General features: G+C 42.5%; 1 protein-coding gene across 2 annotated transcripts in view; it reads right to left on the bottom strand.

The window, feature by feature from the left end:
• Nucleotides 1-243: 243 nt before the first annotated feature.
• The window catches only part of kremen1 (kringle containing transmembrane protein 1), a 34,250-nt gene continuing 14,742 nt past the window's right edge, over nt 244-19,751 (bottom strand). Inside the window, exons 2-9 of one of the 2 annotated variants that reach the window (XM_057830968.1) lie at nt 15,870-16,032; nt 15,571-15,662; nt 9,341-9,465; nt 8,795-8,948; nt 6,787-7,119; nt 6,556-6,714; nt 4,757-4,841; nt 244-3,567 (exon numbers count right to left, since the gene is read on the bottom strand). In XM_057830968.1, coding sequence (XP_057686951.1) covers nt 3,399-3,567; nt 4,757-4,841; nt 6,556-6,714; nt 6,787-7,119; nt 8,795-8,948; nt 9,341-9,465; nt 15,571-15,662; nt 15,870-16,032 — 1,280 coding nt within the window. In that variant the 3' untranslated portion in view covers nt 244-3,398. The remainder of the gene's footprint in view (nt 3,568-4,756; nt 4,842-6,555; nt 6,715-6,786; nt 7,120-8,794; nt 8,949-9,340; nt 9,466-15,570; nt 15,663-15,869; nt 16,033-19,751) is intronic. The other variant, XM_057830969.1, reaches the window with a different exon arrangement.

The following is a 19,751-nucleotide window of genomic DNA, read 5'->3' as shown; positions in this document are numbered from 1 at the left end:
CTTTCAGGTGCATACCGCCACCTATTGTACAAGCGTGTGCAGCACCATCCTTGCGATCTTTACGTCAACTTCTTAGTATCTGTCAAGAAGTTTTCTTACGTACCTAAACAGACAGCAGCACTCCCAGAATACCACCCCCCACATAAAAAACAAAACAAAAAAAACAAAGAAAAAGTCATATTACCGTAACGACTGTGACAGAGTTTATCTTCACAACGAGGACACGTGAAATAAAACCAAGGAGACAATTTTCTTTTTTTTTAATACAAAAAAAAATCCCATTGACATAGAAAATACACAATAAAATTATAAATTATAAATCTCACTATATCTGCTATGTACATATTTGGAAAAAGAAGAAATAAAAAGTGTTTTTTTTTTCCTTTTAGCACACACACCCATATTGACAGAAGAAATATGCCGAGCGGTCGCATCGATTAGCGTAGGTAGCTGGGAGGCAGGATCGAGACTAGCAAAATTGTATGTATTTGCATTGCATTTAATCATTATTTATGGACTCAAATTTCTTTTCATGTGTGGATAATTTAATATCAATGTCTGGTAGAAATTTCATTTGAATCGCAGCTTTGGAAATAACTCATGAGAAAACGGTTGGTGCGTTTAGTTCCCCAATATAATTTCTGACAACTTAGTGGGGTGGGGAAAAGTTTTTTTTTCTTTTCTTTATTTTCCCATTTTCATATAATAACAATAGAACTTTGAATTGATTAAAAGAGGCGTTCCTGGAACATTGAATGAAGCAATGTCTATTTTGGAATGTTTCACAGAGCGAAAACATTTTTTTTGCCTTTTATCTCGGAGGCGATACCAAAATCGAATCGCTAGCAATACTGCATATGCGGTCGCGGACACATCTTGGCTCATTGTATTGTGTTGGCCCGTTGGATGCTGGAACAACTTCCAAGGTCTTCCAAAGGGTTAGCTAAACCCTCGGTTCAACTGAAGTAATAGAAAATGTCCCATACGAATCAAATAAATTGAAATGAGCCAAAATGTCCGTCATTAAATAAAAAAGAATATAAATCACATTTACACTAGTTAGCGCAAAAAGCATCTAAAGACCAAAGCGTGACAAATACGGACATATAACCATAGTACATGCCAATGCAAAGACAATTCCCAAGATGCATTTCGCACAGATGATTAACTGTAATGACATGTTTTATGACGTTTCTCGGTGACCATTTCTTTCTGGTGACGCAGTAATTATACCTGATGAGTCATTTTATTTGTGCGCCATGAGCGATTAGGGTCTTTCCCTCAGTTAACAAATCCCAAGCATCTTAGTTTGGAAACATCACTCTGAGCACAGCTGTAGTGCTAAACTGTGACAAAGGGCTACACTTGTTTACATTCACTTCTAACTCGGCATACATACTGGCGTAAGATCCAATACCGGTCATTTCCTACAGTATATGATTTAAATGCTTTTATCGGCCGATATTGTCGGACAACTCCACCCGAAACAGGTTGCCGTTCAATGGCAGATTCCCTATTCATTGCGATTCCTGGGCATCTGCTACTAGTAGAATGAACAACCATACCGAATAAGATGCCACGTACGTAAGATTACCCTCACCCACCTTTCATTTCTAAAAGAGCGAGAAAACAAATGGACTGCTTATGGAATACCACGACTATTTATATAGCTAACAGTGGCAGAAGGATGCCAGAATGCACACAACGCCGACTTCTGTTGGAGGTACACAAGCTGTTCGGGGGGCCCATGTGTCACTCTATTCAAGCTATACGAATGGCTGAGGAGTTGTGCAAAAGGGCCTGATGAAAAATGCATCTTGTAGCTACATGAAAATAATGAATGAATTTGTGACTCAATTTGTTGATCATTTGACCTTTTTAAAAGTGAAATGTGCAATCATAGCTGGTGACGTTATTTCGTCTTAATGTCACATGAAATGCGCTCCTTTGAAAGTGCCTGGTTGAAAATGCTATTTTATTTATTTTTTTCTCAAATCAAGTCATAAAAATATGTATCGGCATGTACAATATGTGTTTGGGTGTATAGTGGCGGTTTCCCGGCGTACGCCAGGTTGCTAGAAGCGCGCGAGTTGAATTTGAAAGAAAAAAAAGGGTCACAAGTGCACTGCCACATGATTTGAGCAATGTAATTTACCACAGGTACCACTTTTGCACCAGTCACTATATGTTGCTCACGAGAGGGAGGGAGGGGAACAATTCCCGGCAACAACTTACAAGCGGAAGAAGAAGCTTCCATCTGCTTCACAAGCATTCAAAAGAAATAGCAAGTCACGGTTTCACAACAAAATGAAAATGATCACATATTAACAAACGACGTAGCATAACTTGCATTGAACAACCGGAACAGAAACTGAAGAAGTCATTAGTACAGAATATGTACTCTGTAATACCAATCTGTAGCACCGCAATGCATGTTGGGAGGCGTGTTGAACGACAACAGTGTTGACAGCAGGTGGCAGTAGGGCTTTTCTGTCTCTCCCAAGGAAAGTCAGAGAAGAAATGACGCTTTGCAACCGATGGGTTGAAACTTCACGGTAGTTCAATTGCTCTATGGCGATATTGAGTGATCTTGAAGTGAACAGTTTTGAGAATACTATGGCTATTTCTTATGAAAATAATGTGAATGTGCTTGTGTTACTACATGAATGAAATGCAACAAGTGCTATAGAGATCGTTAGTTATTCATTCGCATTTTATTTATTATTTTCTTTTTTTGCCAATGTGCACTTTGAGATTTGTTTTTCAAATGTAAAGTGCGTTACAAATAAAATGCATTATTATTATTATTATTATTTAGGAATAAAAGCTTTCTTTTTTGGAAAGTATTTCACTAGCTTTAGATAATATACGAAATCCACAAAATGTGAGAGGACCGATCGACCGATCGGCCTTGCGTTTCCCTACGTGCAAGTGAAAGAAAAATAAGTACGTTTTAATGACATGGTATTTTCCTTTCACATTTTTTGATCTCGTGCCCTGCGATCGGCCGGTTCAGCGCGTACCCGGCCCCATGCCCGTTGGTTCCGTTCGCTCGGGGCGCCGTTTAGGCCGGGAGCGCCTCCGGGTGGCCGGATCCGTTCGCCACGCACACGAGCGCGGGACGATTCCTCAGCCAATCATATTGCGCGAATAGTCTGATACGCAGGCGCCCCGAACAGTTTGTTTACCTCCACCGTCCCGCTCTTGATGCGTCTGCATTGATTAGTGAGCAACACGTGGCCCCCAACAACCTAGCAGCATCGCCTTGGCGGGGAAGCCACGCCGACAGGAAATCGGCATCCCGCCCGGGCAGAGGGGGGGGGGGCCCGCCGGGATACTTGCACAGGCTGCTACTTTTCTTCACGCCTCATTCACTGAGAAGTTGAAATCAAGTAGTGCTAGTTAGCCACCAAGGGGCTGAGGTCTCCGTGGTGGTGATGGTTCTTCAGCTTCTTCTTGAAGAGGGAGCCGGTGGAGGGGCGGTACAGGATGATCCAGGGCTCCGTCGACGTGGAGGCGCTCTGGCTGCAGCTGTCTGTACTGCACACTGCGGGGATTCGGAGAGACCTGGACACACAGAGAGGGTAAAAATAGTTTGCGAGCGTTAACTTTGAAGATTTAAGCAAACTCGAACCTATTGTGGCAAAAATAAGTCCAGGTACATCTTTATCTATTAAACTGAAACACGTTGTACATCACTTCCACCATTCTCAACTAAAATGTGTTATTTTTTTGGGTTGTCCAATAATGTCTTTTTAACCGCTAACCAATATCCCCATGTTGTCCAACTCCAAAAAATCCCATATATCAGTACTGTATGCGGTGGTCAACTTAACATATTATGGTTCATTGTATTGTGAAGGTCTTTAAAATCCTGTGAAAAATAAGAGAACAACTTCAATTGAAGCTATGGAAAAAGTGCCAACATAATGTCGCATTTAAATCCAATTCATTGAAATAAGCCAAAATGTCCGTCATTGAATCAAAGGAATCGTTGGCAAATTTACAAAGGTTATCCCGACGCGCCACTAGGGGGTAACACAGCATTACGAATACAGGCGGGCAATCATACGACTATGGTCCAAACCATGCCAATGAGTGATGATTCCCACCATGCATTTTGCTGGGAGACTTTTATTGATGTTTTATTACTTTTCTTAGTGACTACTTATATTTTATACATATATAATATATTCATTATTTTTCATGGATTGTTCATTTTATTTGTGCACCACCAATGCAAACCGATGCCAATATTTTCCAACAGTATTGGACAACTCTAGTTTTTTTTGCATTTTAAAAGCTACATCCTATTATAATGTACTATACAGAAAGATATTATTAATTAGAAGGTAAAGAAGATGTTTTCGCATCATGATTCAACCATCGTGGCTCCTTCGTATGTGTACGTAAAGTACTTAGCCACTAATTCAGATACATTGGCCGTACGCAATAATACTGTTTTTTTTTTCATACCAACAGTACGATTTTTCTCCTCGTATTTAATAGTCTGACTTTAATCTCGTAGTCCTGTTCTTTTCTTTTGCGCGAATATTCCGTCGTGTCATACAGTACTGTATATATTTCAAATGAATGCTCAGAAGACAAGGCAAAACATCTCGTCTGTTCAAAAAAGTCATAATTCGGATACCTCACATCTTATCCTTTAACAAGTACTCGTACTTTGCACGCTGTATTGGCACTTTTTAGCCAGGAATAAGAGTACTTGGAAACTACTTGGTACTACGAAACGTACTTGACTGTGACGTGCAGCCACAGCTTGGTCAGCATGCCCACCACGGTGAGGATGAGGAGACCGGCAAGGGTGTAGATGGTCCACGCTATCAGAAGAGCAAAAAAGGAGGTAAGTAGTAGCACCGGTTGGTCAATCCGCCTCAGAGTGCCACATTTTGGGCTAAAAAGCCATTATAAATGAATGCGTTTGTCGAAACCAAAATAATAGCAGTTTAAAAAAGAACTCTAATTATATTAGAATACAAAAATATACATTGAGTTGTATGAGGGGGAGGATGTCATTTGGGCCGGTTTGACGCTACAATCAGGTCAGAGACCGCCGACCCTGGTGCAAAGTCAAAAAGTTGGAAGGTGTACACTGCAAATTTACACGGTCTTAATCAGATTATTTTTCTTCAATCTAGTCAAATAATTCTCCCCATCTTGTTTTGAGTGTTAAGACTAGTTAACAGATGATTATTGGAAGTAAATATTACTATTTGTTCTCATACATCTTAAAGTGGGTAGTTTTTCACCTAAATCCAGGAAAATTTGTTTTCCAATAATGTTTTGAACAATATTTATTCTGGAATTGAGAACATTTTTAAGATCAAATATACTGACTTATTGCTTAAAATAAGTCTGTTAGACCTATTTCCAGCTGGATATTTTCTTAGCAGGGCTGAGAATGAAAAGTGTTTTTTGGTATGTGGCAAATTTATTTTGGCTTGTTGATTTTTTTTTTTTTTTTTTTTTGCCATGTGGCATTTTTTGGGGGTATGTATAGCAAAATTGATTTTGCCGTGTGGCATTTTTTTGGGTATGTGGCAAAACTGATTTTGCCATGTGGATTTTTTTTGCTATGTGGTAAAATGGATTTTGGCACGTGGCAGTTTTTTTGCCATGAGGTATTTTTTTTGGTATGTGGCAAAAAATACCACATTGCAAAATCAGTTTTGCCACATACCCCAAAAAAATCCTACATGGCAAAATCAATTTTGCCACTTACCCCCCAAAAATGCCACATGGCAAAAAAAAAAAAAAAAAAAATCCACAAGCCAAAATCAATTTTGCCACCTACCAAAAACCACTTTTTGTTCTCGGCCCTGCTAAGAAAAATAGCTAGCTGAAAATAGGTCTAACAGACTTATTCTAAGCAATAAGTCAGTATATTTGATCTTAAAAAAGCTTTGAAATGTTCTCATTTCCAGAATAAATATTGTTCAAAACATTATTGGAAAACTAATTTTCCTGGATTTAGGTGAAAAACTACCCACTTTAAGATGTATGAGAACAAATAATAATATTTACTTCAAGTAAGTGGAATAATCATCTGTTAACTAGTCTTTAACATTCAAAACAAGATGGGGAGAATTTTTTGACTAGATTGAAGGAAAATAATCTGATAAAATGTCATATCCATTTTGCCAAATACTAAAAAAAAAAAGCCTCATACTGAAAAAATAAAGTGACATGCCCAAAAAATGCCCCACATGGCAAAATCAATTTAGCCACATACCAAAAAAAGATGCCACATACCAAGATCCATTTAGCCACATACAAAAAAAAAAAAAAAAAAAGCCACAGGGCAAAAAAATGCCACCTGGCAAAATCCATTTTGCCACATACCAAATACCAGTTTTGGTTGTCATTGTCTCCTTTTTCTTTCAAGACGCCAATTGCCTTGAAGCACTGGCAGATCATTTCACTTATTTCTAGTACATTTACATTGAAAACGAGGGAATTTAACTCGTTTCAAGGAAGTGTGTTTTTGCCAGTGTAGATGGAAGGTTATACTAACGCCAGTCCAAGTCCACCGACCTGGCATGTTGTGGTCCGGTTTGCTCGGGCTGGACGTGATCACGTAGAGGATCTGCGAGGACGAGCATCCTTTGGCACCGTCGGTGGCCAGCTGAGGTTCCGTCGTGCCGGAGAACTCCTCGACCGCGGCGGCTTGGTCATCCCGGAGACCTCTCTGAGCTGCGGATAACGACCGGCGTCCACAAACCTAAAACCTTTTTTCAACGGGCCGAGAGGAGAAGGAACACCTACCTTGGTAGAGCAGCGCAAACCCCTGCGCCTGATCGGTATGGTCCGAGTAGAAGTAGAGTATGACAAAGTCTCCGGTGACGTTGACCGGTCGGCGGGGCGGGCTACGCCAGTCGAAGCGCGCCACCACCTGGTTGGTGTAGCCGTCCAGCAGCTCCACCATGTCCGTCTGATCCGTGATGTCGAAGAAGGTGAAGTTGAAGAGGATGGCCGAGGATCCGGGCACCTGAACCGTCCAGTAGCAAACCCGACTAGCTCCGTATTTGTCCGGAAAGTCCGGGGAGTAGATGACTCCGGACGGGGCGGAGTAATTCCCGCCGCAGGAACCCACCTGTGCTGTGGAGGAAAAAAATGTTCACGTTCAACCCATACACATCATGTATCTGAAGCTAATATTGAAAAATCTTTTCCGATACAGACAAATTGTGAGATAAAGATTTTGATGATGAATTTGATCTTTTGAATTTTGATTGCCAGTTGGGAAATGTGACCCGCACAGAAACAAAAAAACACATGTCACAGTGAAGCATTTTTTGAATTCAGGTGTTGACTAGAGGCGTGCAAATTTCCGATTCTTAAATTATTCGCGATTCGGCCGTGGAAGATTCGAGAACGATTCACAAATATCCAAATTCCGATTATTGAATTATACCAGGTAAAGCGGAAGTAAAACACAGTCAGCGCGGTCTTTGGGACGCAATGAGGAACGGACCCAGAGTAAAAATCATGTTCAACTCATGCCGCTAGATAAAAAAACAAAAACAATCATACCTGACTGCGGCTGACAGCCGCTACAAAGAACGCCCAGTTGCTAGTTGCTACAAACATACGGCTATGGTAAATATCACATATCTAGAACTAGATGTGAAATGACAGACGATGGCTGCGTTAGACCATGTACCAAGAACTAAATGCGGAAGGACAGACTTTCCGGCGTAAGTATACAGCCGGCATCTTAAAGCAGTAGACCTCCCTAGAAGAACCTAATTCACTTTTTACCTAAAATACTCCGAAATTGGCAGAATCTTGTCTTGAATCTATCTTTAAATGATGAAATAGTGTTAAAACTTGACAAAGGGAAATTATGGAATAACGGGAGCAATTTTAACAACTGTAACAGTTGATTCACAACAATTAATTTAATTGAATGTAGTTTAAAGCTACTGATACAGAATGGGGACTGGAGTTTTTTATTTACTGTTATTTTTGTATATTTGTTTACTGTTATATGTTAACTTGATACTGAAATAGTAGTTTGGTTTAGCCTGAGAGGATTTTTGAACAATTTTGGAACTAATGTACAAAACATTAAAAAAAAAAAAAGGAGGGGGGGGTGCATCAATAATCGTTTTATAATCGAATCGGAGCCTCTGAATCGTAATCGAATCGTTAGGTGCCCAAAAATTCCCAGCTCTATTGTTGACATATTGTGAGTTTAGACTTTCGAATGACAACCTCCGACATGTCACCACCTAGAAATTCCAACTTGAAATAGATGAATCTGAGGATGTCCGTAAGCTCCTGCCACCTAGCAACATCATTGGTTTTCAGCGTTTATCATAATACGAAACTTCTGCGTATGAATGCTGAGTTATAAGTTGAATACAAGTTTGCAGTCAACGTGCTTGTGATACCTCCGAAGAATTTGTTGACTGAGGAAAAGACCCTAATCACTCATATTGCAAAATTAAAATAGTTAATTATAAGCTCATCACATTTAAACCCTGCCTCGTAAGAAAAGTCATCATTCCAATTCAGAATCTTTGCAAAAGCCCAGCAAAATGCATCTTGGGAATTGGCACGTCCTAGGATCGCCTGCCTGTATTTGGAATGTTTTGGTCGCCCCCTGGCGGCTACTTGCGTCTTTTATTATCTCTCACATCATCTTCGACCACGAGAGCGCACATTGGTATCGGGAATCATTTTTGGGTCGGACAACATCGGCGGGATATCGGTTAACAAGTCATTTTCGGAACACTCCGGTTGTCAGTAGTAGTTTGGCGTAACTCACTGTCAAATATGATGATCCAGCCATCTCCGCCGCACGGCTGTCTGTGGTCGCCGAAGCAAACGTGGTTACACTCTGTGCCGGAGGCCTCGCTGTAGTTGTCGCGGTCCACTTCGTTGCCGCAGAAACAAGCGTACCCCGACTCCATGCCGGCCAACTGCGCCAACACACAACAAAAGCTCAACGTGCATTTTGCTGACACTTAAAACTAATTCTGTCATGTGTTTAGATGAGAAGGCAAATACGTATACTTACAAGCCCAATTCCAATCAAGCTGGGACGTGTTAAACAAGGATAAAAACAGAATTGGATGATATGCCAATGGTGTTCAACCTATCACCACTGTGTTACATCACCTTTTATTTTAACAACATTCGTTAGGGAAATGAGCACTGGAGATGGGACGATACACTTCAACCCGATGCCACTTTACGATACGATATCAAAAATAAAAACTTGGTTTGGTTTCCATTGGACGTGCAAATGCGGTTCAGACGACGGCAGCAATACGCAACGGTGATTACGTACGTATTATAAGGCGAGTCTGACCTTGTATCTCTGTTTCCTGCAAAAGTTGATGCAGGTATGGATGGTCAGTTTGTTGGAGGTCTCGGTGGGTCCGGATAGGGTCGGGGGGTCCCCGCTGTCCCGGAAGCAGCCGATGTTCCCCGGCACTGGGAAAAACAAATTTGAAAAATTCAGCCCCGTTATTCATGGATGAACGTGCCGACGCCACACAAAAATGGACATGAGTGTATTTTTTGAGAAGTCCCGCCCTCACCTCAAGGGGTTCATTTACTGAATTGAATAGACTTCCGCTTGCTCACTTGATGGCAGTTCTGCCTCCGGTTCCAACCAATCCCTTCGACACAATTTGGTATTCTGACACGTCGCACGATATAGTCGACGGCGTTCGACGACCGACTCGCGCGGCCCCTGCCCGCCCGGAGCCTTCCCTTTCCATACGCTATCGCAGGGGTCCCCAAACTTTTTCCTGTGAGGGCCACATAACTTTTTCCTTCTCTTCTCTGATGAGGGGCCGGGTCAGTTTGTTACCGAAAAAGTGTGACGATCGCAGGAGTGCCTAAATGTAAAAAAGTATACACCCTGTACACTCATGACTGCTCGGCCTCCTCTGCATCCAACCTCATCGTCAAGTTTGCCGACGACACCACAGTGCTCGGACTCATCTCCAACGACGATGAAACGGACTACAGAAGAGAGGTGCAACATCTGGAGTCATGGTGTCACAAAAACAACTTGGCTCTAAACACAAAGAAAACCAAGGAGATCGTGGTGGATTTCCGTAAGGGGAGTCACATCATCCATCAGCCTCTTACTATCGGCAACGATGTGGTGGAGAGGGTGAGAAGCTTCAAATTCCTGGGGGTAACAGTGACTGAGGACCTGTCCTGGGGGGACCACATCTCCACAGCGGTGGGCAAGGCACAACAACGCCTCTATTACCTGAGGAAGCTGAAGAGCACTAACATCCCCAGACCACTGATGGTGAACTTTTACAACTGTGCCATCAGCAGTGTTCTGACATACGGATTTTTAGTGTGGTTTTCCAGCTGCACTAAGGCAGACCAGCAGGCGCTCCAGCGCGTGGTGAAAGCTGCCGGGAGAATCATAGGAATGACTCTCCCTGAGATCAGCACCATCTACTCCACTCGCTGTTTGAGAAGAGTGCACAACATCCTGCGAGACCAGCACCATCCTGCTCACAGTCTTTTCCACCTGCTGCCCTCGGGGAGAAGGTACAGGTCCATACAGGCCAGAACATCACGACTGTCCAACAGTCTGTACCCACAGGCTGTGAGGCTACTGAACTCTGCCCCTCTCCCCTCTCTGCCCCCCTCTTACGGACAATAATCCACATCCACCAACAACAATAACTCTGAGCTGGTTTGCATTGTTGCCTCTTCGTCACTATCCACTCTTTCCTCCTCCCTGACACTTACCCATTGGTTGACAACCAGTAGGCTGTACTTGATTATACTTGATGAACTTATCTCTGGGTTTTGCACTGATTTTTGCCTGTTTTCAACTGGTATATTTTTGCTCTGCACTTTAGCACTGACACGACCTCATGCTGCTGTTGAATCTTTGCTGTACATATGTCCAAAACTGTGTCAATGTTTACACTTGGTACTGATGGGTATTTATTTTATGGGTTTGCACTTTGCACTTTACCAACTTAGCTGTATGAGCTGGATGGATGCTCCAAACAAAGTTTTGTTGTGCTTTCTTTGTAACAATGACAATAAATATTCTGAATCTGAATCTATTGTTTTTCAGTAAGCCACAATCAAATAACCCTTTCTGGATTCTTCAGTAAATCAAATAAAAATAATAATAGAATAGAATAGAATAATAAATAATAATAACACTATTAATTAAATAGATAATAACCAAATAACCATCTCTGGGTTCTTCACAGAAAAAAGCCAGGAAATAAATAACACTATTGAAAAGAAAAAAAAAAAAAAGAAAAAAATTGTTCAGGCGGCCGGACCAAATGTGGACGTGGGCTGTATCCGGCCCGCGGGCCGTAGTTTGGGGACCCCTGCGCTATCAGTTCCAACGATGCTGAGGCCAACTGTGACCAAAAAAATGATTTTTATTGCACAATTTCAATAGGTCTTTAGAAATGATTTTTGAATACCTGTTGATCATTTTATTACAAAGACAGAAAGAACAGTCCTCAGTATTGAATAAAAAAGACACAGCAGCAGCAGCAGCAGCAGCAGCAAAGAAAAAAGAAAAATGCCTCCACACTGCAGCATCCACAATTAAAGCTTTTCACACACGTTCTTTGGATTTCAATGTAATTTATTGCGCCCGCAAAAAGATGCCCGGTAAAGAATGGAGGGTGCTCAATGAGGAAACAAAGTCATACTTTGTGTCTGGAATTGGCCACACGCCACTTCATTTGTCCTTCTTTACGTCCTCATTCATCACCCGATCACGCAATTTGTAAATCATGTCAAATATTCCTGCTTTTCTCAGCCCATTCTTGTCCGTGTCTGTGAACCACGGTGACGCTAATCGGAATGAGTGTGCGTGGCGCGCGTGCACGTAACGTCATGGAAACGTTCCCTTCACCCACGGGTCGCGTACGTTTGCGCAATATGAACGGATACTCAAAAATATTGGAAATCCAAATTGGGCATCGCGCACATAGAAAAATGCTTGTTCTTATTAAATGCTTCATTGAGTGAGTCCGTCCACATAGAAAAATGCTTGTTCTTATTAAATGCTTCATTGAGTGAGTCCGTCCACTCGCTCTGCCGAGAACAGCCACTATCTTGCACTATTAATGAGTTGGCACAGCACACTTCAGACAGGGCTGCATGTTTGTGCCTTTGATTGTGGAGTTGCAGAGCCTTCACTCGCCAGATCAACGCCACAAACCTGTCAATCATCATTAACGTTACGTAACATTAACTAGCTGCACTGGTGGACCGAGAAAAAAAAGAGTTTGGTTCCACCGCTTAGCAGGAGGGAGGCTACGAGGCCGTGGCGCTGTACGAGCACCAAGCCGAAAAACATTAAAAAGCAGATCCTTTTCACCCGATTCTGATCCTCTGAAAAATGGCGCGGTCGGATCGGGGACGTCCCTTATTTATATCGTGCCGTTTGATCCAGGCTTACTGTACATAAAAGGGCATCCGGGATCTGCACACTTGCTGTTTTTATGAAGTAGAACAAATGTTTGGATGTTTAAAAAAAACAAAACAATTGCACGCCCTGCAATGTGACGATTGCACATGCACACATAGCGATGGTGATGTTCAAACGATGTATAGTGCAGGCCTAGTAAGTTTGTCATCTTAGTCTCAGTCAGATGATTAGTTATTTAGTCAGTCCATTACTTGAATGAGTTAGTGACTCAGTTAGTCAGCCAGTGAAACTTTGTCAGTAGATCAACTACTTAGTAAGTCAGCCAGTTAGTTAGTTAGTCAATCACTAAGCTGGTTAGTGAACGACTTAATAAGTCAATAAGTTACAGAACAACGTCTACTGATGTCACAGACGTGCGCGGTAACGACGGAAATTTTTCAAGACGTGTTTTCGTGCGCGCCGATTAAATCATAACTTGACATAAAGCGCCCTTTCAATAAAATCTCAATTGGAATGGGCGCCATCGCATCAGAATATTCCCGACATAGCCAACGTAGCCAATGTCCATTTTGATTTTTAATCAGCCAGCCGTTCAGTTACGTATTGGTCGAGAGGCAGCGGCAGGTATTGATTACGGGACAGGCAATCATCGTATAGGAATTATTGGTTGTAAAATGCTTTTCAAATTCTGGCGAGTAGTAAAACATTAAAGAGCTTTGATTTCACACCACAGTAAATTTCAGCTTTACAAATGCGACATCTGCTGCGCTTTACTCCAAAAACACATACTGCGTGCAGTGTTGCCAGATTCCCAATAGCGTACCGCACGAATGCTATTTTTAGACCGCGACGTCGCCATCGTAACGCGGAAGTGGGTCAACGCAGACGAGCCCTCGCACGCAAGCCGTGTAATTTCTGCTAGTTTTCTCTTTCCAAAAAGAACATGGCGATGAAACACTGCTGCTACGGAACTTGTAGAAAAGACTTATAAAAGGACGTTTTCTTCATACGTTTCCCGAAACCAAAAACTTGGGAGGAAAAAATGTGAAGAATGGATCAACTTGAGCGGACGTCCAAAAGTCCAGTTTAACGCCAGCAAGGTGAAGTCATTCACATTTCATATTCAGTAAACATTTTGTTGGGGGCCATGGTCCTACAGAGGACGAAGAGGTAAGCCATTTTGATATTTCTACTTATTTTTTTTAATGTAGCGTTTTGCTGTGCTGCTTCTGTCTGACAATGAATGACCTGGAAAAAAATTTAAATGGTATCTGACTGCCACTGTTGTTACCTTTTCTGTTGTAAAAAAAAAAAAAAAAACTTTTGTAAGGAGGAAGTGTCAATAAATTATAGAATTTAGATTTGTTATTAATTAAAACTGAGTAGCATTTGCGATCGCTACACAAAAATAGCAATGTAAATGAACCCCAAGAACGGTCAGAGACGTAACACATCCAGAGGATAAAATATATAAGAAAGACAGCGCATATGGTGGTAAGGGATAGCTTGTTGAAACAGGAGAATGTCAATGTCAGCGGCGTAAGAAAAAGGTGTCGATAAAAAATCAGGTCGGCTCTTTTTCAGCCCTCGACACTCAAGCCATTTCTTTAACTGAACATTTGTATGTTCTTCCACATCTTTACCAGGGACATTTTGGGACCGAATTGGTAGGTTTAGCTCCGTAAACACCTCCTTCGTACACTATTTCCTTGCATTTACAATTAGGGAGAAACGGGAGGTTGACCCGCCTAGCCACAATTGCTAACGTCATGAATATTATTGAGTAAAAGTGACGTGTTGCTCGCGGTACGCCATTGGGCTATTTTCAAAGACGACTTGGGCCACTCTTGACCAAACTGGCCGGTTTCAGAAGGAACCGTTTTGATTTGTTCTAACACTTTGAAGTTCAGCTACATTGCTTACAGCATCGTCATCTTTGCCCTAATTATAGCGTGGAACTGTGCACTGCACATCATTTCAAAGTTGGAGGTACAAATCCTTCTAAAAAAGACCATTTCCTGCCCCAATTAGGGTTTCCTTTTTTGTTATGATTAACCCTTGCGAGGCACTCACTGAAGTCATTGGCTGCCAATGACGCCGTTCGACCTCCAATTCATTTATACTGATATCAAAAAATGATTTATAATTTGGAAAAAATAATAATTGCCATTCTTTCCATTTTTTCTAATGACTAAAAATAGTCACTTGCCCGATAAAGGGTTCAAGAATAGAAAAGAAAGCCATTGTACAGTGTACAAGGAGATTTCAAACACCACATTGAACCAAAGTACAATGAGGCTAATTTCAAAAAGATGAAATTGTTTTACGTGGTTAAGGTACTTTGAAGTGTCAACTTTTGAAGAGCTGTCCACTGTAGTCAAAGGGATCAGATGTGTTAGGTGCACGGTCATTTTTATGTCCGTGTTGTGGTTTGTTTCGAATCAATTCCTGGTGGATTTGCTTCTCTTTTTGACACCAATTTCAAAAGAAATATTTTACCCACAATGCTCCGGGGGGGAAAAAACGTGCATTTTGACCTTTCGTCATGAATAAACCTACCATTAATTACTGTATATTGTTTTCCTAGAAAAAGAAACCTACCCCTGCCATGAGGCTTATTGGCGAAACAGCAACAGCAGTTTCCTCTACAACCATTTTTTCAGTTGAAAAGATGTTTCCCTCAAAAACTCCATCTAATCTCGAATGGGAGGTTGCCATTTGGACTGCTTTTTATGGAGACGGGCGGGTTTTACAGTGGGCCGGAGACCGTCTTTTCCGTCTCTATGTGTCGCAAATGGCCACAAAAATGGCAAGTGAGCCTTTGGCGGTGTGAGCGCACTCTTAGCAAAAAGGCTGGTCTCATTCATCGCGATGAGAGCGGCTCCCGTGGCTCTGATAAATAGATGCGAGTTTGAAATAGGTCAGCCAAAAGCCGGCCATTATGTGAAGTAACTGACTGTACCGAAAAACGGGAAAAAATGACGGCAGGCAGACAGAAGGGCTAGTGTGCCAATGTGAAGTTGCGTGTACCATTCACAAAGAGTAATAATAGCAGCACAGACCTCAGTTCACAGTGCTTTGTAGTACTTTGGTGAGTTGAGCTCATCTTGCTCTATTCTTTATGAATGAACCTCCATTAAGGAAACACTCACTTTGACACGTGGGGATGTCGCAGTACCGCCAGTATATTCCGTCTTCGTGGTCTGCGATGTAACACCACGGCTGTACGTCCCCATCGGGGTTCCTGTGAAAAGACCGCCCGCCCGCCCGCCCGCCTGCCATTTATGAAACCCTTTTCTCCATGATATACAGTATATCTTTGATGTTTTGCAATCATTTGTGTTAGGAAAAGCAAATGACAACCTTTTGCAATTCCCATTATTTTGAAGAAAATGAGGTTTTACACTGTCGCGTAAGATGAAGAAAAAAGTGTAGCGTCAAGTGTAAAGACCTGCAATAGTTGTGGCTGCCCAGGCCGCCCTCGCCGTTCGGGTACTTGCGCGTGTTGTAGGGGTGCTGGAAGGTCTCGTTCCAGTAGAGGCAAGGCTTGCCCCCGTGAAAACTGGTCTGTGTTTGGAAACCCCTGTAGTCTTCCCCGTTGGCTGTGTAACACTCTGAAATCACATTTTTTCAAATTGATTCTTGACCAGTTCAGAATGAACATTTTATACACACTGTACTTAAGAATAGTATGTAATTATACGAAATCATTGTTCAATTTATTTATCAAAAATAGTCCTCGGGTTCTCGACCTACGACGTTTGGATTTTACGACGCCCGCCCGTGCCTCGTCCGCCATTTAGTCCCCATCTAGCGCATGTCTGCGGTTGTGTGCCGGCTAACCTTTTTCGCCCTCCTTTTTTCAAATGATGGCCCCAAAGATGAAAGCTGGCTCGTCTAACTGGGTCCAAGCAATTTCGGTGCCACCTCAAGATACAAAATGAGATGTTTTCTGTGTAAATAGCTTAATTCGTTCCAAGCTATAGTAAAAACACAACATGAACTTTTGCTGTCATATCATCTATTTGACACGTTTTGTCGCCCCCTCGTGGTTCTCAAGTGTAACTCGTTGGTTAGGCTCATTCTAAAGACGTTGTCACATGACTCCTCAAGCTCATAGCAAACAGAGTGCTGAAAGTCGCGCTAACTTCGGTTTGCCATTTCATCGTGATGTTTGTGCCGTGGAAGTCATATTCTTTTGTTTTGTATACATTAGCAATTTGGTGTGCTGAGAGTTTGAACTCCAACTGTATTCCGCAGATAGCTGCTACTTGGTCACGTCTGAAGCTCCTGCCTCTTTTCCGTGATTGGCTCCCCAGCAGATGGCGACCGATCCGCATTTATCCGCAGTATGACGTATTGGTTTGCGAAAGAAAAAAAAAAAAAAGTTTCCTGCCAACCAAAAAAAAAACAACAACCTTTTTGTCACATTCTTTTTATGAGTAAATGAGGTATATTTTGGAAAAAAACTCCAGAAATGGAACTGCTTTTCACTGTATTCAAGCAGATAGTTGCCGCCTGTTGTGGAGACGACTTCCGACGTGCACGCAAATAAACGAATCTGATTGCACGGACGATTTCGTTCGGGCTCGATAGGCCAATGAGGAGCTGGGTCCCAGACTCTACAGCCGGAACAGCGGTGAGTCTGGAGTTCCAGGCTACCGTCTCGCTTGCGAGGCTACCGCGGCAAACTAGTGGTTCGGAAACACTGGGCGAACACCGTGATTTTCAAATTAGGTGGCGCACCCTCTAGGCTTGCCCCGGCGTTAGAATTGGCGGGCGTGGGGCTACCATGAACACTTTTCATCATGAAGCTATACCAACAGACTGAGTTCATTTTCCCACCTACCATCTTAAAAATATCATATTTCTAGTTCATGTTTGCAAGCTAAGTGTATGCGTATTTATTGAAAAACTGGAGGCTGAAAAAACCAAAAGGAGGGGCGCTGCAAAAAAAAAAAAAAGTTTGGGAACCACTGTGCTAAGAGGTTTCATGACAGAGTGCCAATCCTGTATATGGTATGGAAAACACGTGCCGTTTTTCTTTTCTCTCATGGGGCAAAATTTGGCAGTGTTCGAACATATTGAGAGTGATGGTAAAAAAAAAAAAAACAATGTTGGAATAACAATGCCATTCACTTACCACCATCTGCTTTCTTTGCAGCATTTGGGTTCAAGCAAAAATTGGAAGAAAAAAAGACCACCGCAGTATTGTTTTAATTATCATCAAGGCATGTCTCCAGTTTCCAGGAAGTGTATGACAACCATATGTTTGAATTCCTCACGAAAAACAAGAGGGAGGTCAGACAAACCAAACAAGCCTTTCGGCCACAGACGAGTTGGTTTTGAGAATTTCGCCGGTCACATTGTGATGAAATAGTTTTGAAACACAAGAGCCTTTCCTCACGGCATCCCGGAGCGAGAGCGCGCCGAAACTGATTTAGAATGTTTCAGTCACATACAGTTGAGTGCACTACGCACTCAAGTTTGAATGTTAGGGTACGATAAGAAAACACACACACACAGTGAAGATCGCATCTTTGGAGGGTTTAAATCATGCATGTCCAAAGTCCAGCCCGGGGGCCAAATGCGGCCCGTGGTCAAATTTCATCCGGCCCCCAGCTTCTGTCATGAAATCAATAACACCTGGCCCGCACATTGACTTAATAAATTGGTCAGCAGAACTGCCACCAGCAAATGAAGTAGCTTACACACTAAATGCTGCTCCTCATTTACCCACTAAAAGGCAGCAGCACTCTAAGCAACATTACCCCGTGTGACCCTTTACTCCCAAATTGCTAAAATGGCGACAGTCAACAAAAAAAAAAAGAAAGTTGACTGCGATGGCCGACGCTTCAATGAGGTGGAAATTGGAGTATTTCTTCACAAAACTATGCAACAACTGTGTCTGACTCATTGTACTGTTTCAACTGGGGTTGGGTTGATGGTGCATCCCCTCTTGCCATCCCCGAGGGCCGGTAGATGGGCGCATGTGTGCCCCGGGGGACCACCATGGATTCCGGGGGGGTGGGGGCTGGGGACGAGGGCTCCTTGGCTGGGCTGCGGGAGGAGGGATGGGCTGCTCTGCCCCCACCCCCCCGGGGGGCTGGCTGGGTGGGGGCCGTGGCCCTGTGTCGGCGCCCGCGTGGCGTCTCCGCTCGTCTGCGTGGCTGCTGTGCGCCCGGCGGGCGTTATTGGGTGCTTACTGGATGTTATTGGGTGCGCTTGGGCGGGGGGTCCCGGTGCCGGGATTGGCGATGAGGCGGCATAGGGTCAGTTGCCAACGGGCTAACACTCACAAGGCATTCACACGATTACTGGGTCCTAGACCACAGAGATGATTTGTGTACACTCTACCCCTTTCTATCACTTAGCTTATAGACTCCCCCACCTTCTTCCCCCTCTTTCCCTGGTCAACAGGGCCCCCACATGGTGTCAACCGGAAGTACATTTAGCTGATGAAAGCACCAACATATTAGTAGTTAGTGTAGTTAGGCGTTCAGTGTATTTCTTGTTGTTGTTTGCGTTTCTTCTCTTGTGTTTCTTTTCTTCTGTTCCCCCATAACCCCTTCCTGTTCGCTGTTTTGTCATAATAAATGAGGTATGTTGAATGATCAAAAAGGAGTATGTCAGACTCTCAATGTGAAACATTAAAACTGTTCAGACTACCCGGGCACTTTTCCATTCTCCGTGTCAAACAGCTGAACAGGACAGGTTATATATATTAAAAAAAAAAGTGACACTTAATACCTGCTTTTTTTTCTTTTTTTTTTTAATGTTCTAGTTCCAGTGTTTTTTTAGCAGCTCTTTTCATTTTCACCTTAGTCATTTGAACAAAAATACTTATTAATTTTAGTCATATTTCAGTCATTTCAAAATGGGTTTGCCTTTTGCCTGATGAATACTCGAGCAGTTTTTGTCTAGTGTTAGTTGACGAATAACAGTTGAGTTGTTTTCGTATTCAAAAATTCAAAGGTTTTGGCCAAAAAAGCCACATTTTCTCTTGCCAAGATAAGAAAGCAAATCGTACCCCTTGTTTCAGAACAAGCAAGCCTGGAGAGGACACCAGTGAGTGTTGCGGCAGCATATGTCACAAGTGACACAATCAGACACTGCTACAATGCAGGCAAACTACAAATACTGTGCAATAAGAAAATGTTAGACATTGTGATCAGTTATCAGAAAATATGATGCATTTTCGTTTGGAAAACTGGCATTTGCCTCTTTCTGTTCTACTGTCCCGAGAGACGTTTTTAGCTCGTCTTGTCATCGTCATGAAAAATGGTCTGTTAACTAAGAGTGATACGGCGATATCTCACGGTATTTTGCAACC

Source organism: Corythoichthys intestinalis, chromosome 3, assembly GCF_030265065.1.
Source record: "Corythoichthys intestinalis isolate RoL2023-P3 chromosome 3, ASM3026506v1, whole genome shotgun sequence".
Taxonomy (NCBI): domain Eukaryota; kingdom Metazoa; phylum Chordata; class Actinopteri; order Syngnathiformes; family Syngnathidae; genus Corythoichthys; species Corythoichthys intestinalis.
The sequence above is the reverse complement of the archived record's forward strand: the minus strand, read 5'-3'. Positions and strand labels throughout refer to the sequence as shown.